Source organism: Protopterus annectens, chromosome 6.part0 (genome assembly GCF_019279795.1).
Source record: "Protopterus annectens isolate FY-2018-M chromosome 6.part0, PAN1.0, whole genome shotgun sequence".
Lineage (NCBI taxonomy): Eukaryota > Metazoa > Chordata > Ceratodontiformes > Protopteridae > Protopterus > Protopterus annectens.
In genome coordinates this window covers 305,623,489-305,647,289 of record NC_056737.1, presented here as the reverse complement: position 1 = coordinate 305,647,289, position 23,801 = coordinate 305,623,489, and the positions used below count along the sequence as shown (strand labels likewise).

The following is a 23,801-nucleotide window of genomic DNA, read 5'->3' as shown; positions in this document are numbered from 1 at the left end:
AGCAATGCAAAATAAAGTTAAAGCTCAATTGGATAAGATGGTGCAGCAAGGTGTGATTTGTCCAGTCACAGAACCAACTGAATGGGTGTTGTCCATGGTAGCCACTCACAAGAAAGGCTCAGACAAAATCAGAATATGCATTGATTTGAACAAAGCATTAAAATGACATATCATCCAATGCGTACAGTTGAAGAAGTCACAGCTCTAATACTGAATGCCACTGTATTTTCTGTTTTGGATGCAAAGAGTTCATTTTGGCAAGTGATGCTTGATCACAGATCCTCATTTCTAACTACTTTGGTACTCCGTTTGGCAGATACAAATTCCTAAGGATGCCATTTAGAATAAATTCTGCAAGTAAAGTTTTTCAGCGTGCAATGGAACAAATTGTTTCAGATTATCCTTGTGCCATAATAGTAGATGATCTATAAGTTGGAGGCAATGGTGAAGCAGAGTATGACAGAAACCTCAAGAAAGTTCTTGACAGAGCGTATGAAGTAAATTTGAAGCTTAACCCTCTAAAGTATAAATTCAGACTTTCAGAAGTTATGCACATAGGTCATTTGTTTACAAGTACAGGCTTAAGACCTGACCTGACCAAGCAAACAGCTATCCTAGAGATGTCAGCACCAGACAATGTGCAAAGTTTACAGAATTTTCTGGGCATGGTCAACTATTTAGGTAAATTTATATCAGACTTCAGTGAGTTGTCAGCACCTTTGAGAGAGCTAACATTCAAAAATATTGTATGGTCATGGATGGAGCATCACCAAAAGGCATTTGCAGACCTTAAGCAGAAAATTGCCACCTCCCTCCTACGTTATAATACTGTGATGTGAATAAACCAGCTGTTCTTTCCTGTGATGCTTCAAAATTTGGTCTAGGTGCAGTTATTCTTCAAGAGTGCAGACCAGTAGCCTATTCATCTAGGACACTAACTCAAACGGAGATGCATTATGCTCAAATTGAGAAAGACCTTTTGGTGATAGTTTTCACATATTCAGAGATTCATGATTATATTTATGATCATGATTTTGTATCATGGTCACCCAAGTTTGTAATCCACTAAAAGAAGGGCAAGAAAATTAGTATTTTGGCCTTCATTATGGAAAGACATTGATAGCGTTCTTTCTTTTGTTCAGTATGTAATAGTACCAGAGTGCATTTGCAAAGAGAACTGCTTCAGCTAAGTGCAATACATGAACTACCTTGGTCTACAGTAGCAACTAATATCTTTGAGTGGAACAATCAACACTACTTAGTTTTAGTAGACTCTTAGTCAAATTGGTTTGAGATTGATCTGCTACCAAATTTAACCTCAACAGCTGTTATTACTAAGTTGAAACGTCATTTCTCAGTTCATGGTGGTCCACACAAACTTTATGCTGACAATGGTATTCAATTTACTAGCCAGTTGTTTCAGACATTTGCAAAAAAATGGAACTTTGTACATGTCCCTGGTAGTCCTGAATATCCTCAGTCCAATGGCCTAGCTGAAAGAGTTGTACAGAGTGCAAAGCAATTACTTGAAAAGTCAAAGCGTGACAATACCGATGTATTCTTGAATTTACTTAATCTCAGAAACATAACTTGTGATGATGTTCTTGGCTCACCTGCTCAAAGACTACTTTCCAGACAAACTAGAACTACGCTGCCTATTTCATCCAGATTGTTGCAGCCTAACTCTAAGAACAATAAAACCATCAAGGCTCAATTATCTAAGAAGTGTTTGTTTGTTTGTGTCTTTCGGCTTTTCCTGGTTAGGGGTCGCCACAGCGGAACTCCGGTCCGCTAATGATTGGCAGTTGATTTTTACATAGCGGCTTGCCAGGCCTGACGCACAACCTTCAACGAAGGTACGCCCATTCATGCATGTCTCCACGCAGAAGACGCTCTAGCTGAGAATCGAACTGGACAGCGTCTTACTGTGAGGCGACAACGCTACCGCAGCACCAATATCCAGAAATCTAGTTATGATAGATCAAGCTGATTACTTTGTTCATTGAGGGAAGGAGAAATGGTACAAATTTAGACAACGAAAGGTTTTGATCGAATATAATAGATTACAGACATCTGTGCTGAACTGAGATCCTATTTGGTGTGCTCTGAGGCTGTGGAGTATAGCAGGAATCGCAGACATTTACTTCCTGTACCAGAATCAGCATCATTGCAATCACAACATTGTATCTGTGATGCAAACCCTAAATCAGAGAATGAGTCAGACATGGTTTCCAGACAAGAATGTGTTCAAAAGTCTGATTCTGTTCCAGAAAGTGACTTAAACACTCATTAGATCAACCATTTTGCAGAAACTGTCCCAGTTGCTAAATCCAATTCCCAGTTTTATGTCACAATGCGAGTTTCTAAGTATAGTATGAAATACACAGCAACAGGACTTGATTGTATATATATATATATATATTTATAATTAGTATACTTATAATGCATGTCTATAGATTATCTGTGATTTCTGCATGCTAAATATCTTGTGACAAATTACATGATTTATTTCTCAAAGAGGGAAGATGTAGATCAGAGTGGAACGTGTGTGTGTGTGTGTGTGTGTGTGTGTGTGTGTGTGTATATGTGTGTGTGTGTTTATTTATGTGTGTGTGTGTGTGTGTGTGTGTGTGTGTGTGTGTGTGTGTGTGTGTGTGTGTGTGTGTGTGTGTGTGTGTGTGTGTGTGTGTGTGTGTGTGCTATGTCTTTAACAAGTATGCAAGGCTGTGTGTGCATGTATAAATTCCAGACACGTGCAATCCCTAGTGCCATTTTGTAGAAGCAGCCAGAGAGTAAGCACGTATGATTGCAGTAGTTAGTTTGTATATAAGTTACTTAAGTCATAGTCAATAAGCCTATATAGTGATGTGTTTGTATAGAAAAAAACTGCTTAAACAGAACCCACAAAGACTCGTTTATTCATGTACCAACATAAAAGCGACAGAGGACATATGGAAAAAGGGGACAACATTCTCAGGAGTTTTGCATAAAGGGTATTGGGAATGAAATGGGGAAGGGGAGTGGTAGGAAAAAAGAAATGGGGGCAATAAGTCTAATGGCAACAGAGCTGAAGAGTATAATGGCCAGAAACTGGAAAACAAGGGGTAAGTACCAGAAAAGGGGAGATCAACAAGAGATTTCTAAACATTGTAAGAAGTATAAACTAGAAGAAAATGATGGGATTAGGAAGAAAAGAAAACAAGGAAGTAATGAGTTATTACCAGTCAAAATGGGGGATGGAGGTGAAAGTAAATAGAAAGTAATGAGAAGCAGCGAACCGCTGAGGTAAAATAAACAAGTGCACCGTGCATGAGGATCGCACAGTATATAACTGTGAATGGATATGAGACATGAAGTAAAAACGTAAATAAGTAAAAGTTGATAAATAATAAATACTACATTTTACCTGTTTACATAACTTGAAAACAGGACTTTTAGATCTGTTTTATTATCTGTCTACCAAAATGAAATATATTAAACTGGTGTACTTTACGTGTTCCCTGTCAGATTACTTTGGTTTTCACTGTAGTCTGCAATTTGTTGCTGTGTTCCAAAGACATGATGACAGGTGACTTGGCAATGCTAAACAGACCATGTATGAATGTGAGCATCTGAGCACTTTGATGAGCCATTATCCCATTTGGGACTGGCTCCTGCCTTAATGCCTACAGCTTGCACCCTCCCCCCATAACTGACCCTGAGAAAGTAGGAATAGCTGATGGAAAGAAGGTAAAAAATAATGCAGCCATACTGTGTATAACCAGAAGGTTACAGCCAGTATATGACATGGTATTTTTTATCAGCTGCAAAATGTGTCATCCATTACAAGTGTAGGTATAACAACTAATTTAAACTTGATTGAGGCTATGCAGGTACTATGCTGTTATCAACAGACACTAAAATCTGGTTGGCACTTGAGAGTTATACATGGAAGTCATGAAGAAAGGACTGTAGTTTTCTAGGCTATTCTTTAAACAGGGTACAGTTGCACAAATGCATTTTGTGCACTATGTTTAGTGTAACACCTCTCATTACTGTGATTTAGTAACTTACAAAGATGGAGCTGGTCATGTCAGGTGATGCACAGATAAATATCACATTCTGTGACTGGCTTACTAGTGTGAATTGCATACATTGTTATATCATGTGCATTGGTGCCTGCCTGATGTCTGAATTGCTCTGCATCAAGGAATTGCTACCTAGTAGAGTATGCTGTCTGGCATATCTTACTAAGTATGTGTCCCCTGCTGCACTGTGTGCCACTGTCATGCCATACAGCAGTTGTAAAAACTATTTCATTTATTAGGCATGACAGCAGAGCTTGGGTCTTTATGGTAATAAAAAGGATATGGTGCTGTGACAGCTTCCATTGGATGGAGCTTGGTGCATCACTGGGTTGTGGGTGTGGAGACATGTGTGTTTGTGATAACTGGATTACTTGCATCACAGGAGGATCTGTGTTTGTGACTAGTAGGAGTTTTCCTCACAAAAAAAGTGTTTTAACAGTGTTTTGCTTTGTTTATTTATTTATTTTTTGGACTGTGGTTGTTATTTACCTCTGCGAGCTGAACAACACATCACAAGGAAAAGGCAATCAGCGTGGAGCAAGCAGTGTGTCATCTGTTGGTACGAAATTCTAGTCTCATTTGTTGCCTCAACAGATCCAGACCATATGCAGTTGATATTTGTGAGTAACATATATTCCTGGGTGGGTGGTACATTTGCATATGCACTCTGTTCATGGAATACTATGGTTACGCAATGGGTAAGACTTTACCCCATTGTTTATCACTGTCTATGAATCATACAAGACATACTAGCCCTGCTCCATGGAGTACAATATTCATAAATCTCACACTTTGAATGAATTGTATACACACACATTTGGTCTCAGCCTCTTACTTCAAGATTTTGGGACAAAGTTGAAAACTTTTAGAGTTAATGTCACCAGTTTAGGAATACATTTCAAATATCGATGTCTTTCCCCTTAGAAAATTGAAATTAAGAAGAGTAGTAATAACATGCATTTTATGAATAAAAGATCTGTAACTACAATGCAATGGAGCATGCTGGGTGTGCTCTGAAGTCAAGACAAAACTAATATTGTGATAGTTCATACCTTAAGAATATGGCTGAAACAAGCTTGTTATAGTGTGGTTCTTACATACAAGCCTTATTGTTGAGGCTTATGGTGCTGGCCATCCATCTGATAGCACAGAATTGCATAGACAACATTTGACCACTTTTGAAAGATGTAACAAGCTGTGTGCTGGTCAGAACTGAAAGTGTTACAGAATAAAGTGTCTTTTTACCCATAACTCCCTTTTTCCATTTTTGTACATGGAGTCAGGGTGTCTCATCAATGGTGATCATCATCTAGAGCCAATGCTCACACCACCAGGTGGCTAGTCCTGTCACAGTTGTTCTTCCATGCCACAAACAAGAATGCACACTCATGTCAAAGACCAGTTTAGAAAGTCTATGGAATGTGGGAGGAAACTGAAACACCCAGAAAAAAACTCATGCAAACTCAGGGAGGACATGCAAACTCTGCACAGAAGGCACCTCAGCCAAGAATCCAACCACAGACCCTCTCGCTATAAGGTGACAATGCTACTCATTGTGCCACCCTAGAATAAAGTATCTTTAATATCTTTTAAAGTTGTTGGTTAAGTACAGGTGCATCTAGCTTATGCACACTGCAGCAGCACAAATTGTATTACAGCTTTTAAAGCTGTTAGATACTTTGCACTGCTATACTTTTTTAAAATGGTAATATATTAGGCAGCTAAAACTTCCCATGTATTATAAAGAACAAAGCAAAGGTAATTCAGGAATTTTGAGTCAGGTCTGGTATCCCACCTGTGACCCAAAGTGTGACAGGACTAATGAGAAACAGAGTATAAAGAATTATCCCAGATAAAATCACTTTAGCTAGCAGATTTAGGAGACCTTTTCACTGATGCCCTCTCTGTGAGAGGAATAAAGATGTTGTGTTGACGTTTCAAGATGTTTATTCGGTTAAGTAGGTAGATGAACTTCAACAAAGCATCTTTATTCCTCCCACAGGGAGGGCTTCAGAGAGAAAGTCTCCTAGACCTGCTAGCTAAAGTGATTTTATCTGGACTATTCCATCCATCCTCAACTTCTTTATTTTTGTACATGGGTTGGGATGTCACTTCAACACTGAAAATCATTTGTCTGGACTAAGTATGTATAATAAAGAATTCTGATTGGGTCTTAAATTATAACTTTATGTTGTTATCTACTCTCAAAATGGATTCAGATATACACACTTGTTTCTTCTTCTTCTTTTTGAGTTTCACTATCAAGGTAAATATCTTGGAATCCATTTCTTGAACACAGCATAATGGTTATGATAGGCAATCCAGTCATGATCTTCAATGTCTGATACTACTTTTCAACTGTCACTCTCCTTCTTCTGTCACAAAATCACAAATATTAGAGGGTGCAGACCAAAAGCTGGCGTGTCTTTCAGAATCACTGACAGCTGATGAGTGATATATCATTACCTGTTACACTCAATGGCCTCATAGAGCTCACCTGAGTTAATGTACAAGAAGGCAAGAATGTTCATGCAATCTACCAATATACCACCAGATGACACTAGTTATCAAAAAAGTTGTTGTGTCTTTCGGCTTTTCACAGTTAGGGGTCGCCACAGCGGAACTCCAGTCCGCTTATGATTGGTAGTTGATTTTTACGTGCCGAGTTACCAGCCCTGACGCACAACCTTCAACGAAGGTACACCCATTCGCGCATGTCTTCACGCAGAAGATGCTCTAGCTGAGAATCTAACCGGACAGCATCTTATTGTGAGGCGACAACAATTAAATTCTTTCATATTGCCTGAAAATAAGTACAGGGTTGTTACTTTTTTCAGAAGTTCAAAGTGGGTAATTTCTGACTGCATAAATAAAGACATTTTTTGGGACAAACCACACCATCATCTAATGCAAAGGACGTTTTCATTTTATTGCCAAAATAAGAATTTACTATTATACAATTCATGGTGCAACTGTAGTTTCATAACTTATTAAGATGTTTTAGACACAGGATCATAGTATCTGCTACATTACGAAGACAATTAGAAATATGTTTTATCCTTAACTATCAGATCATTTGATATTTTAATGTTTTTTAAGACTTAACTTCCCAGTCAGGATGGCCTTACAAAAGCAACAAATGGCTTACTGGTGGATGATATTTGAAGATTTGTGCACTCTTAAGAATTTTATAAAACAAGACACTGCGGTGGTGGTGCTGCGGTAGCATTGTCGCCTCACAGTATGACGTTGTCCTGTTCGATTCTCAGCTAGAGCGTCTTCTGTGTGGAGACATGCGTGAATAGGCGTACCTTCGTTGAAGGTTGTGCATCAGAGCTGGCAACTCGGCACCTAAAAGTCTACTGCCAATCATTAGCGGACCGGAGTTCCGCAGTGGCGACTCCTAACTGGGAAAAGCCGAAAGACACAAACAATATATAGTACTTTATGCAGCTGAAGAAAATGGAACTCTGTCAGGTGACATGGAGAGTAAAACAATTTTAAGATATCTCTACATAAAGCTTACAGACATCATAGTACATACCAGACCCCAGTCGCCAATGTGCCAGCCGACTTCCTGAGTGCATTCTTGGACCAAGCATGACTGGGTAGTTGTAGGTTTAGGCTGAGGGAGACAGGCAAAATCTTGAAGGGAAGAAGCCAAGCCTGTTCCACAGGATACAGTTCTGGTCTGAAATCCTTTACCGCATCTCTCTGAGCACTGTGAAAATATGGAAGTATTCAAGTAGTATTCAAAATGAGTAGTTTATATGGCAGAATGAAAACAGTAAACTTCACCATGTAAATACTAAGACACAGCAATGTTTGCCACAAACTCTATGCATGACAGATGGAGTTAATACGGTACAAGAAGGCACACTCAAACAATCCAAGCTTGTCCTGTAACTATACAAATTACTTAGCACACATTTCTAGAGTGGTTCGTGGTAAATAACTTCTAATTTTTGAAGATGTACTGATAACTTAGAACACATGACTAATAGGTAACCTAACTGCTAGAAAAATGCTAGAAATTTTTTGGCCATTTAATTAAATGAGAAAATAGACATTATGTTGTGATTACAATGTCATTACATAATTTTCATAAGCATGTAAGATTATATCTTATCAGCTTGTGCACTGATACTGCAGGTGTCTGCATTTTCACTGTAACTTTTTATTAGAAATACAATCCTTTCCTCTGTGTTTCATACTCAGGATTATATGATTAATGTAATCAGGGCACCTACTGCCAAGTCATGCCTTTCTGTCATACCTTGCACCCAGTAACATAAAATACATTTTTATGCTGACATATTTTTACATAACATGTATAAATATATCTAAGAGTTATATGACCTTTGACATTGCTTGGAGTAGTTTGCTAGGATCTTTGAAATTCGGACAACATATTTTTGTGGCCTTCTTGTTGCATATACCTTTTAGTCACTGACAGAAATGCTACACTGAATTCACCAGATTCATCTTATACAGCTACATGTATCAGCTGTAACTACATACTGTTTATATTCTTATGAAGCCAGCAGCAACTTTCATCCAGCCTTGGCCATTCTTGCTGCATCAGTGAAATAGTCCAGTCTCCCTTTGGCCAGGTGTGGACACATTCATCTTTGTTACCCAAACTGCATTGTTTTGCTCATGAAAAGCAGGAACACAGTGACAATAGTTTAATAATGACTAACTTTTCCATTTTGCGTGGCTATTAAAGGGAGATGAACTTTACAGCTTACTGAGAATGTATTTTATGGAACAGAGACATGCTAGCACAAGCTTACAAACTGATTTATTATGAACAAATGAATTCCCTAGTTGCTCCCTGGTATTGCTAATCCAAACAGACTGTAATCTCATTATGGAGCCATTCTGTTGAAAAACCTGAGTCAATGGACTATAGACTAAATGCACTGCATCTCTGAGCTACTGAAGCTGTGTTTCGCATACTGCTATGAATTATAATACTGTTTTGCAAGTAATGGCCTTTGTTTTAACTTATAGGTGTGCCTTATCTACACCATATTGGTTAAATGCTGTATCAAAATGTATGTTTACATAGATTAACTGCTGGTCAGATGACATGCAGAGAATCAAAATAGCACTAGCTAAAACACAACATTCTGATTTTTGATAAAATCAAAACTACTGCTCAAGTGGATGTCTATCCTAGTCCCAACAAGTTTTAAAGCATCATTCACCATTCTTAGTTTTCAACTTCTTGGCACAAGAATTCTGACAAAGTCAAAAATAATGGAGAGGGGGACCAAAGTCTCAAAGTCAGGAACAGAGTTTAAATATTTCTCTTATAAACTTAGAAAGTTGGTAGAATAATGTTTAAGATCAGCAGGCATTTTCGAAAGGATATGAAGTCTGAAACTCAAGTAGCTGTCATTATTTAGTGAGTGCAGTCCTCAATGATTTGCCAGAAAAACACAACTTTTTTGAGGAACAGGCCAAAAATATAAGGCAAAAACCTGGACATTCTGCAAAATTCTGTAAAATTCTGAGCAGTTCAGAGGTAGGGAAGTTCAGAGGGGTTGGGAGGGTGGCCTAATGGTTAAGGTGTTTCCCTTACAAACACAAGGTACATGGTTTGAATCTCACAGGGGATAATTGGCTAGGCTTAAAATGGCTTGCAAGGGCAGTTAACCTAGTATGAACCTATGAACCTAAGGTATGTCTGAATATGCTACAAAAGTAACTCTCAACAGGGCCAACCTTTGGTCAACTGGTGCCCCAGGCAAAAGGACTCCACAGTGTCCCCATCCAGATTGCTTGTTTTCTTCCTTTTCTCACAGTTTGTTCTACTTTTCAGTTTTTCCTTTACTCATTCGACATATTTTACAGAAACCATTTCTTTGCTACAAAAATAAATAAATAAAAATAAACAAATAAATACTGGAAAAGCATCCTTGCTAGAGTGGCGCCCTAGGTGGCCACCTAGTTGGCCTATGCCTAATGCCAGCTATGACTCTTAATGCCCAGTTACTATTAACCCTCATATCACCTCCCTACTAAAAAGATTCCCACAATACCCAACCATTTCAATGCTGACAAGTAAAGCTTCATACAATCCCAGTTTGGCAGTTGCATTACAGTCCTAGGAGAGCAATTAGGCAGGTTACATCTCATGTTAAATGCTTGCTGGTGCCTGGGCAATATAATTGTACCTTAATACTGAAATGTAAGGGGCCTGATTCTCACTGGTCTTCAAAAGACAAAAAGAGACTTGTAATAGTTGCATTCATCCTTGATGTAGAATGCATTTGAAACAAGCTATGTCTGATTTTCATCTTTAAAAAGATGCAAGCCACTTGTGTCTTCACACATCTAGGTCTTTAACAAGACTGCACATGTAATGGTCTATAACATGCATCTTACGATGAAACTGCCACAGTGTTGGCGGCAATTATTTTGCAGGTGTAGAACCTATCCTGTCATAGGATTGGGGGTGGGGATACTACTGGGGGCTGGTGCTTGCAGATGCCTCAAGTTGTACTGCAGTATGTGCCACTGCTGCGGTGTAGAGTGATAAAGTCCTGATTATGGCCCAGGTGACCCAGGTTCAATTAGCGAGTTGGATGTTTGAGGAGCTTGCGTAAGGAGATGGACATACCCATCCAGGGGGTGGGGTGAGAGTACACCAAGGTGCATCTTGCTGTGGAACTCCAGTGAAGGCTGGGAAGGTGAAGGGAGAGAGGAGCTGTATTACGGAGCCAGGTGCCGTGGCTGAGTTGCTGCAGACGTGGGATGATATGCCAGCATGCCTCATTGCATGTTCATCTTGGGACTTTATGGGTGTGCATAAAGTGATGGGGAATGTATGGAATAAAGGAAAAATGCTCCCAGACAGCATGATGCTGCTGTAGGATCCACTATCTTCTCAATGTCCTTGGACTTGGGTCCTGTTGTTCACTTGGATGCATATCTTTTGGCTGTTATCTGAAAATGAAGATCATGACATGGGTGAAAGGAACCAAAAATTCTTTATACTTCTAAAATTATCATGCAAGAAACATAAATAGATTTCATTATGTTATGTAATGTTTAAGAAAAGATGAGATGTTTTTAATGTTCCTTTGAAAGGAGTCTACGTTGATTTAGCAAATCAAAGAATTCAACACCTGCTATCCTGATAACCACTGTCCTATTGTTTCATATAGCCCTGGGATACTTCAAAATGTTTTTGTGCAGGAGGGCTGCACTTTCTTATGTGGGTTTTTTTTCCCAAGCCTGCAAAGCCTTGTTCTCTACATATAACATGTGCAAAACTGCACCACCTCAGAGACAGGGAAATTAATGCGTTTACCTTTTTACTGAGGCAGCATATTTATAAAATGGAAATGAGGAGGCAGAATATTCACATTAGGAGTGCATTGTGCCCTCCTGCAAAAACACTTTTAAAAGAGTTGTTTTTCTGTATTTGTTGTGGTGGTCAAACTGAGTGGTGTGACAGTTGGGAGGGTGGCCTAATGGTTAAGGTGTTTGCCTTACAAACACAAGATGCAGTGTTCGAGTCTCACAAGGGATAATTGGCTAGGCTTAAAATGGCTCGCAAGGGCAGTTAGCTTAGTATTAATCTATGAACCAAGGTCATAAAATAGGAGTGTGGGAAAATGGGTGTCAGAAGTCAAAGTAGTTCTGGGAGAAGTGCTCTAACAGAACCATACTTTAATGAAGATTTTTTTAAATTGGTTCTTTCACTCTAACTCTGCAGTTTAACAGCACTTGCAGTCATTTGCATGGAATCTTTTCCAAAGACTTCAGGAAAGCTGTGTTGGAAGCATATGTGCTAATGAGAGTTTTTTTTCTGGTGTTTCCAAGCATAAACTTCACATAAAAAACAATAAACTAATTCTTTCACTGTGTACTCATTTTTTGTTTTAGTGTTTTCCATATTTTATAACTTATTTTACTGACTTTTCAACTTTTTATTGTTTGGCTAAAATTGCTGGTTTTATGCCTTAAGCAGTTATATGGTTGATAGTGTTGTCTCATTGCATCTCCTCTAGTTAAGCTAAATGCTTTCCCTGTGGTTTTTACACTTTTTATTCATTTTTTCATTAAACTGCTATTTCAGTGTGTTTGGCAAAAAATGTTTATACTACACATTGTACAGTCACCTGGCTGTTTCTGCAAGTAATAAATCCTCTATACCTCTCAGTTATTCAGCTTTACACATAATGTCCAGACTGTGCTAACCGCTGCAACACCGTGGCTACCAAAGCTGAAACTTCATATAAAAACAGGAAAGTACTTGTTTCACTAAGCATCTGAGCTCTGTTGTTTCCTGTAGGCACCATCTTTGAACTCACACTGAATGCACACCTTTTTTGGCGCCTCTGGCCTCTAGTCAGAGAAAATCACTATCTCTTCTCCTCCTGTACTGCCCTAACTAAACCAGTCCCAGTTAATACACTGCACAGGCTGCATAGGAACTATCGTTGTCCAGCAACTATCACCCAAGCCTGAAGTCTATCCTTGAAAGGACCGAGAGTGTGCAGTCAAAGTAGATATGTATGTGTAGTCCAGTAAATTTAGCATAAGCTACGACTTGCAGCTTGTAGAATCAGACTATAGAGACAGCTGGGTGTCCATCTACACTCACCTGAAGTAGGTAGCTATAATGGTGCATACTATGTACTAGAGGATGTGGCTCCATAGAACCCCCAACAATACCTATACCACTGGTGTATACTACAGCCCATAATAATAGGCAATCAGTTTAGCAGTTTTTTTTTTGTAGTAAAAAATAACTGCCAATACATAACTTGTCATCACCTTCACCCATATTGAAACAGTATGAAGTATTTGCTTTGCTTTCTTTTTCAGGCTACTCTCACCTCCTTTTTTTCCTTTACTACAGTATCTTGCTGCTATCTCTCTAAATGCTTAACCATACATATAAATCTCTACTTAATCTTCCTGGCCTTGCCTACTGCTCCCTGCAATTCTCCTTTTCCCTCTCTCAGCTTCTATTTTACACTGTTTAACTCAAACAGTTATCCCTGAAAACCTTCTTGCCTTTTGCCATAGTCAAAGCTTACTGATGATTGTTTTTTCTTAACACTGTTACCTTGCTGATTGAGTGGTTGAGCCCTGCTCCATTCACCCCTGATAAGCTTGGGCTCACTCCACTGCTCTACCCTGCCCCCAATTCCCACCCCCAATCTACATTTAAAATATCCCAATTCCACCACTACACTTCTAACCTATCTCCACATCAAAACAATCAGAACATAGGCCAATCACAGTTGCCCTACAATTAGCATCTGTGACTCACTTACTTAAGGTGCTGTACCCAGCCTGTTCTTTTAGAATTTATACTGCTGTAACAAGAACTGCTCTTGCCCAGTAATATTTTACAGTGCAAACTAATTTCTTCAGCAAAATCTAACTTACATATTATAAATAATGGTTCCGAATCAAGCCCTATTATGTGTCTCCTCAGCATATCAGCATTCTCTACCAACTACCATTCCTCCCAAGTAAATGTAATTAATAGTCCTACAACCCATAATCACTACACCAACAGTTGCTAAGTCTATCAGTAACCACAGCACCCACAGCGCACCAGTAAACCTTCTAAGATTTTTTCATTGACAGGTATCTTAAATCTAAATATGTTACCATATGAAATATATCCAGTAAAACTGAAGCACAAATGCATTTGGCTACATACTTTTCTTCATAAAATTTCCACCAAAAAATCAGTGGAGACATTCACCCAAACCCTGGCCCCACACAACAGCAAACCCCACACACTAACAGCACATCATTAGATGAACCATTCTCTTTTCCTGTTCTATCCTGCAATTCCAGCCTTATCTTCCTAAATGTCAAGCTTAGAAGTTTATGTAATAAAATCCAAGACATACATGCTTGCATTGCCACATATTCCCCAGACATAATCATAGCTATGGAAACGTGGCTGAAAAAAGACATAAATGACAATGCAATTACCCTGCCTGGTTTCAATATAATTAGACTTGGCCAGAAAAAAAGTGGGCAGGTGGCATAGCCATCATCTACAAGAATTCCCTAAATATGACTGTATATGCCCAGGAGATACCACAGTTTAATGCAGAACTCCTCATATCGCATCTCAAAATCAGTAATAGAAATGCTTTGTTTAGCAGCCATGTATATATCTCACCAGGTAAATACATTACCACTGTGGAACATATTCTAAACTGGATATCCTATCATATACAACATGAGATCATAATACTAGGAGACCTAAATATAGACTGGCAGATTATTAATAACAATACCCCATCTAATTTCATAAACCTGTATGGCTTTACACAGTTAATTACAACAGTTACTAGATTCTACAAAAGTACTGGTAGGCAATCAGCCTTAGACTGGATTTTTGCTAATAGACCAAACAAAATTAGGGTAGCCAGTAGCCTTCCAGATAGCATAAGTGACCATCAACCTACTTATGGCCTTTGAAGTTACAATATCCAAAATAAACATATAATTTACAGCCATGTAACTCAAAAATCTTTGACAAAACATACTTTTATAAAATCATTAAAAGAATATAACTGGAAAAAACTAACATCTATGCCCTTAGACTCTGCTGTCTCATACTTTAATGAAATATTCCTAAAAATTATCAATAACCTTGCCTCAGTACATACTAAAAGTGCCAAATCCAATCTTGCACCACGGCTAACTAAATAAACTAAGAAATTGATGCTATAGCATGACAAAGCCTGGAAAGAGTGGCTCAAAGTGGCTCAAAAATAGAACATGAAATACATTTCAACTTTTCAGGCAACTAAGGAATAGGACAAAATGCCAAGTAAAACATGACAAGCAAACATATTATAATATCCTCCAAAATAAACATAAAAACAACCCAAAACTCTTCTGCACATCCATAAACAAACTTTTGCATACAAATTACTACCCTAACCACTACATCTAACAATAATACTGATTCAATTGCCACACAGTTTAACAACTATTTTATACAGACGGTATTGTCCCGCACAAACTTTACTTCCACTACCCTCTCAGTGCCAATAGCCTCTGCTACATATCCTCACCTACTTGACTACAGCCCAGTGCCTATCTCCACCATTAAAAATCTCCTACATAAGCTAAAACACAACCACCCGAGCTGCTGGCCAACTCCCCTCAGACTACTCAAAAATGTCTGCAGATGCAATTGCTTTTCCAGTCTCTATATCGATAAATGCATTTATTTATTTAACATTTGTTAACCGGGAAAGTCCGACTTGGAACAAAGCCAATTTTCAGAGGAGGCCCGGGGAGAAATGCTCCAGGCGCATGTCTTTGTAACGTGGGAGGAAACCAGACTTCCCGGAGAAAACCCACACGAATGCAGGGAGGGCATGCAGACTCTGCACAGAAGGCATTCCAGCTGAGAATTGAACTGGAGAACCTCTTGCTTTGAGGCAACAACGCTACCATTGCACCACTGCACGGTCCAATAATACTGATTCAGTAATAGATCTACATTTGAAAAATACGTTCCTTGCCTCTGGAAAATCCATTATTACACCATTATACAAAGGTGGCACATCTACAGAGTTTAATAACTACAGGCCCACTGCAATCCTCTCTCCCCTATCAAAAATATTTGAAGAATGTATTCTTGCACAGCTTCTATATCACCTAAATTCAAATAATCTGCCCTTGGAAACACAGCATGGTTTCAGACTCCACAACAGCACAACCACTACCTCCTTCACTTCAGCAACAGTATAAACCAGCATAAGAACAATAGCAACCTGGTGTCAACTGTGTTCCTAGACTTATCCAAAGCTTTTACCACTATATCACACCAATGTTTACTTGATGAACTCTCTTGTATAGATCTCTCTCTATCCTCCCTTAAATGGCTCCTTAGTTATCTATCTAGAAGGCAACAAACAGTCAAATGACAACAGGACCTCTCTTTCTTTCTTACAGTTTCCATAGTTGTCCCTCAGGGCTCTGTACTAGGACCCCTTCTTTTTAACATTTTTATAAACAAGCTTCACACTGCTTTACGCTAAGCAAATATAGTACAATATGCAGATGATTTGAGTTTAATATGTACAGCCCCCACAATATAAAGACTACAAGAAATCAACAAAATGTATTTCTCTTCAGCTGAACCCTAGTTGAAAAATTCAAACCTACACCTTAATCCAAATAAAACAAAACTGATGTTGTTCACCCCAAAACATTATCTCCATCAAACACAATCTTTTTTGGTTACATCAGCAAATAATACTACAGTTGAGGTAGAACCACAGACTAAATTACTGGGCAATGTGGGCATTATTATAGATGACAGTCTTAAATTCAATCAACATATTCTTCAAACAATTAAAAAGACCCACCAGAAACTTGTCTCCCTTTACATGGCAAAACAGTACCTTACAGACTCAGCAAGAAAAAACCCAGCTACATCCTGTTTGCTTCCAACCCTCTTATATGCCTCACCTATCCTTGTAAACCTGAGCTCTACACTAAACTCCAAACTAGACTCCTGTTATAATAAAGTAGCTAAATTTGCTACCAGCACTACACATGGAGCTCACCACTGCCAAGTCTTAAAGCAGCTAAACTGGCTAGAGCTTACAACTACATAACATACTTTCAGCTAGTTATGGCACATAAACTGACATATTTGCCTGAACAATGTTCTGCTTTAAAAAATAAATTATTGTTCTACAGCCCCACAAGGGACCTCCATTCCGATGATAAATTTATACTAAGCACTACTAAGGCAAGTAATTCATTGGGAGACTCACTATACTACTGTTACATCTCCAAGCTCTGGAACTCCATCTCTACACATGTAAAAATGATTGACAAACTTGCAAACTATAAAATTCATCTCAAACAATACCTTATCCAGTCTTGGTCATGCCCATGTTCATCACTAGGTTGAGACCTCTAGTGAAAGCACAAACTTCTTTTTGCTTATCATAAACTGTTTGCCCTCCTCTACTTGAATCATTACACCCCTAACAACTTTCTCTCCTGCATTTGAATTAATATATCCCTCTTCACCCCCCATGCTGTGCTTATGAGGCCATAAGAATGCCGAAACATGAATGTCCATGGCTAGTGGGGTTTGGCTTTATTGGCCTGAATTTTTCCATAACAGACTTAAAAAGGGGAAAAAATCATGGACATTCAGAACTGTCATATAGCTGAAACACCTAATGTCCTTAAGGGGTCATTTGCATATATCTCATGTTACCTCTAATGCAAGAGGTCTTAAGGAATCACACAGTGGAAAGTCTAGCTTGACTAGATTTTTCTTAATACCCCAAGGATCGGTCTTGGGGCCTCTTCTTCTTTCAGCTTTTCCCAGTTAGGGGTCGCCACAGCGGATCACCTGTCCGCTCATGATTGGCAGTGGAGTTTTACGGTGTTGAGTTGCCAGCCCGGTGCCCAACCTTCCACAGAAAGCACACACACACACGCGCACACGCACACACACACACACACACACACACACACACACACACACACACACACACACACACACACACACACACACACACACACACTCATGCCTAGGGCCAATTTAGAGTGTCCAATCCACCTACAGCATGTCTTTGGGATGTTGGAGGAAACTGGAGCACACAGAGGAAACCCATGTGACCACAGGGAGGACATGCAGACTCCGCACAGACGGCACCCCAGCTAAGGATCAAACCAGAGAACCTCTTGTGTGAGTTGGGGTCTTGGGTCCTCTACTGTTTGCAATATACTTTTATGAGGTGCAAGGCAAAATGAGTGGTCTGTGGCTGACCAGGTTTGCAGATGACTGCAAGCTGGGCACTGTCTTAAATTCCCTTACTGATGTGAACATCCTCCAATAAGGCCTTACCCAAATTAATGACTGGTGCCAGAAGCATGACCTCAAACTGAATACCAAGAAATGCATCATTATCTCCTTTGGGGAAAATGGTGTCCCCAGTAATTATCACATTGATAACAATGTACTAAGCACACAATCAGTCATGAGGGACTTGGGCACCCAGGTTGATACCAACCTGACTTTTGTCCACCATGCTGCCTCCATTGTATGGAAGAGATTTTACGTGGCCCACCTCATAAGTAAGGGTATTTCTAACTGGAACAAGGAGGTCATAACATCCCTGTATTCCATCCTTATCAGACCCATTATCGAGTACAATGCCTCCTTCAACATGTACCTTGCTAAGCACATGCAGCAGCTGGAGAGAACACAGAGGCTCCTACCAGGAAAGTCCTGAGTCTCAAACACCTATCCTAAACAGATAGGCTAAAATCCCTGCCCCTCTACTTAGTCTCATAAAGACTGCTCAGAGATGACCTGTGTCTGGCACACAAGGCTGTCTCAGACCCAGCCTTGATGGAGTTGCTGCATATGCGTAAGTCAAAGTCCACTCATGCAACCTGCACGCAAGGCCTCAACCTGATCTGTGACATTAATAAAACATGTTTTCAGGATAGATTTGTGTCACAAAGACTCCCCCATCTGTGGAATAGACTCCCTCTCCATGTCAAGCAGAGTACCTCACTAGTCCTCTTTAAGAGGAACCTGGATGACTTGATGGGAAACAGAAATACACCCCCAGAATCCCACCTGTGTCCCTGCTGACAGGGGATACAGGTGCAGACTTTGTGGGAACATGGGAGTTAAATTCTTGACTAGGCTTATAAGGGCCTCTGGGCCAAGTGCCCCTATCCACCTCTTTACCCAACTCATGCATCTCCTGTATACCTAAGTTATAAACGTTCTAGTTTGGAACAGGCAGCCTAAATAGAAACAATCATATACCATGCTCTCTGTCATATGCTATTACCACTATCATATGTAATGTTAATACCAACCATCACCGTCTACATTATTTTGTAACTTACGTCAATATAGCTCTCAAACTCTTTACAAACCTATGCAATACTAAAATCTTTTCCCTTCCTACAAATGTTATAACTAAATTCATTACATATTTTAAACTCTTTGCAAACCTATCTTTACTGAAATGAAAGAACACATATCTTCTTTACAATACTGTTTTCCTTCTGCAGTAACAATCCATTTACTTCTGCAGTATTTTATAGCTGGAACAATTGTATAGACTTATAATTGTTGATGTAAATATTTTACTGTTTATACCTGTCTTATAATTGTTTTTGTTGTTTCATGAGAAGTGTGTGTCAGTAATTGGGTACATCATCTCCATCAATTTGGCACTTTTTTTCTCAGAAGCCCAACACTTGTGGAGGGGTGCACATATTTGATGTCAACATACTGCATGATGTCATGTTGTTTGCCAGGTCCATGAGCCCACCAGTTCTTTTCTGCCATTTGTGAATTTGGATTTTCCACTTGTGACATGTCTGAGAAAAGTATCTACATTTGGTACTTAAAAACAAATCTTCAACATGCGTGTGTGGCTGTTAAACAGGAATTCAAAACTTGGCAAAGAACTGTCGGTCTTGGCTGTGCTAGAGGTATAAGGAAATGCACTGTCATAAGTGGTAACAGTTAAACTCCATCACAGACATTGAAAGGATAAACTCCTAATCTATCCCCCTATCAGGAGGATGGTTCCATGTGCAGTTCCAGGTCTTTGCCAGTGCACTGTCAAAAGGACTAAGAAATTAAGTGTAAACCAGGGCTTAGGCATGCTGAAGCAAGTCTGTTTTAAAAATGTCTGTTTGCTTTCTACAGATATTGAGTTCTCATCTAGTGAGGACTCAAGATAATGCTTGGCCTCTTCTTTAGAAATGAGGAGGGGCCCAAAGGATGTGCAACCCCCAGTTCTCACAATGGAGATGCTTTCCAGCTGTAGATACCACCTTTCCACTAACTGATCAGTCAAAATTCACTGCTCACCAACCTGACCCAATCAGCATATCCTTAGTCACCTGGACCAAGGGTGGGGCACTCAAGATAAAGGACTAGTAGTGTCTTCCCATGAATTCAGCGATGTGGGGATTAGTGTTGCCAACTTTTCATGTAAAAAATTCTGAACACGTACGTCAAAGCAAAATGCATGTAATTTTGGTACCCCCTCCCCAAGCAGCCATTCTAGTGTCACATTACTTGGTTATTTCTCTATTTCTCCCCAGTTGCCATAAACACTGTTCAAAACTGTCAGAGTACATACACTTTTCTGCTTTACTTGTAGAATGATCACAGATATTTGGATTTAATTTAAAACTTTTATTTCTACTTTTTTGCTAAACAAAGCAATATAGTCTCACAATGAAAACAGAAAGCATTAAAATTTCTCTGTCTTTGAAACTCAGACTCACTGAAACAGCATTGAAACCCACATTCAAAGAAAATGCATCTGGCCACTGGCGGATTAAGCTTACCGTGGGCTGTTTTCAATTCATAGGCCCCTCGCACAAATTTTTAGGACCATGCAAAATTTCTCTGAGTCACCTTCCTGATTGTATTAAATTATAATATATAATAATTAAATGATATCCCTTGTACAATACAGCACCACTCATTACAGCATGTTTTAAATTTATAGTTTTGAACATATTTCAAGTAAGCAATGAAAAAAAAACATATGAACCAATAATAATAAAACTGCCCAATTCAAAACATTTCAACCATAAACGGCCACTCAGATCTCTATCATTACAATCTGCCAACATCAGTCAATATGCTCCATCTATGCAGAAGTAAAAGTCATCTGAGTAATTCCACATTAAACAGATCTGTAAATAATATAAAAATTGATACTAGCAAACAACTTTATATTTCAGTGTTTCATCTACAGTACAAATTCATTGCCTGCTGTCCTTGAAGAATAAATTGCCTGTTACGTTAAAAAAATGGTAAGCTGGTGATATTGCAATAGGAAATGGATGGCAAACAGAAAACAAGTTCATAGTTACTAGGCATCTCATACAAAAGAGGACATACACAGGACTGCAGTACACCACCCCCTAAAAATAAAACACAGTATCAGCAATCCATCTACATGCTGTGGGAGTAGAACCCACAGCCATCTGCATCAAAATGCAAGTATGCTACCTGCTGTGCTACTAACACTGCTTTAAAATTCTAAAATTCTTTAAAAATGTAGCTTAGTACCTGGGGTAGAGGATTCAGGCTTTTGTTTCCTATAGCTAAGGTACAGGACATGAGCCTAAGCAAATTGCTAACTGCCTACTAACCCTAACTAGGACATTTCACTCTCTCTCTCTCTCACACACACACACACACACACACACACACACACACACACACACACACACACACACCTCAACCTCTTAGTGCAAGAAGACTGGACAAAGCCTAAAATAAATAGGGATAGATTATAAATATTGCACTCGCGAACTTAGAAAATTGCTAGAATAACGGGATTTGTGTTAGTATGCATTTCTCTAAAAGATATGAAGTCTAACACTCAATGTCTGTCATTATTTAGCAACTTCAATCCTTTTTATGAGGAACAGACAAAAACACCCTGTTACACCCCCCCCATACCTCTCAACCTCTTAGAGCAAGAAATCTGGAAAAGCCACAAATAATGGGGGGGGCAAAGGCCAAAAAATAGGAATACCTTTTAAATATTGCCCTTACAAACTTAGAAAGTTGATAGAACAACAAGTTTTGCATTAGTATGAATTTTCTGAAGGATATGAAGTCATTATTTTCTGACTTTAGTCCTCGGTGATTTGCCAGAAAAAACACAGTTTTATGAGAAACAGACCAAATATATGAGCAAAGATCTGGACATTCTGAGAAAATCTGGACAATTGAGAGGTGTGACTCCTCCCCATCTCCTCACACACACACACACACACACACACACACACACACACACACACACACACACACACACACACACGCACACACACACACACACACACACACACACACACACACACACACACACACACACACACACACACACACACACACACACACACCTGTCACTCACTTGTCCATTTATGGTCTGCTGTGCAGAACAAATGTCTTCTGGAATGCAAATTCTGCATAAGCAGAAGATGAAGTTGCAAACAATCATTCACACAGATGCAACAGGTATTTGCAACCTGTTTTTATCTTCTCCGTTGGCATGATCAGAAAAATGGGTATTGTTAAAGAAGAACACAAACAAAATTATTTTTTTTTAATTAAAAGAAAATTAATCTCTCAGCTGTGACCAGTTGTTGCGGCCGAGGTGCACCACAATATTTTTTCCGGACAATATGCCATCTTGAAAAAGCACTCTCCGTTTTACAGATAGTATGCTTTAATTCCAGATGGTTGTCAACCCTAGTGGGGATGTCCACCCAAACCTTGGTCCTCCTCCCAGCATGCCAACCCCCACAGTTTTTGTATCACAGTCCTGCTCCCCTGAACCAAGAAGCAGAAGAAACAAACTAGCTAACTTCCATGCCTGGATAGCATGCCACGTCAAGGTATGATAAGCATTCTGACAACTAATCCCCCTTAGATTGAATTTTCACCAGATCTCCAGAGAAAGTGATCTCCTCTGTTGTTCTCCCCACAACCCAAACCACCACCTCCTACTTTATAAGGGACCACCACAATATCCATAAACCTCACTGCTACAACCACACATGCAATCTGTTCTTCCTCCAAAAATGCCTTTATCTCAAATGTAAAATGAATAAATTGGAACTAGCTGTTAATTCTTCAACTTGACAATACTATATCTCTATTCAACACCACTTTCCTCAATACTCTATATGCACGTTAACCAAAAGAATCAATGCAAATCTAGTTACCCTGGCTTTCCAGACAAACCAAATGACTTAAACACTAGATAATGCATGAAAAACCTGAAAAAAAAAAAAAAAAAAACAACACAGAAATAACCCCCAAACAAAAGATTAAATTTGACAAGAAATCATATTAAACCAGTCTCCAAACTTTAAATCAAAAGAACCAAAAACTCTTTTGGTCTTCAATTAGCCAAGTAATAAATCTTGTCCAAGTCACCCAAGTTAGCCCCTGTGCTGTCTCTCACTCAGTTCAAACAAATGTCTTGACCTCTCAGTTCAATGCACACTTCATCAACTCAATATGTTTTCCGGAAACTCTCAGCCTCCACTGCATCCCCAACGTCCTCTAAACCAACACACCACCATCAAATTTTTTCCCTTGAACCCATCTCTACCTGTGCCAAAACACAAACAAGCAAAAAAAAAAAACTTCCAAGACTAAAACTTTCCACTGCTGCCCCAGAAAACCTACAAGGAAAATACATTAAAATGGCAGCAGACACTCATGCCTGTAGACTGTCTATAATAATTAAACAACTCATGTAAGAAAGCCATGATTCTAACCTACGGAAAAAAAAATCTTACATATTACCTTTTCACAAGGAAGGCACTTCCACAGATCTTACCAGCTGCAGACCAATAGCCATTCTATCTCCACCCTCTAAAGTCCTTGAAAATGTCTGCCATATCCAACTAAACATGGCTTCTGCCATACTTACAGCACTAATACAATCCCCCTTAACTTCATAATCACTATAAATAAGAAAGGAAATGAGGGAAACCTAGTCCCCTAAATTATGTGTCTCTCACCGTGTCTAATGTCACTACACTGGTATATTATATCTAAATTATGTGTCTCTCACCATATCTAATGTCACTATACTGATATATTATATCTAAATTATGTGTCTCTCACCATGTCTAATGTCACTATACTGATACATTATATCTAAATTATGTGTCTCTCAC

At 39.1% G+C, this 23,801-nt stretch overlaps 1 protein-coding gene across 2 annotated transcripts in view; it reads right to left on the bottom strand.

Moving 5' to 3' along the window:
* PAPLN (papilin, proteoglycan like sulfated glycoprotein) overlaps positions 1-23,801 on the bottom strand; it is a 1,077,292-nt gene that overhangs the window by 274,872 nt on the left and 778,619 nt on the right. For both annotated transcript variants that reach the window (XM_044074058.1, XM_044074059.1), the window contains one exon: positions 7,612-7,788. In XM_044074058.1, the coding sequence (XP_043929993.1) occupies positions 7,612-7,788 (177 nt within the window). The remainder of the gene's footprint in view (positions 1-7,611; positions 7,789-23,801) is intronic.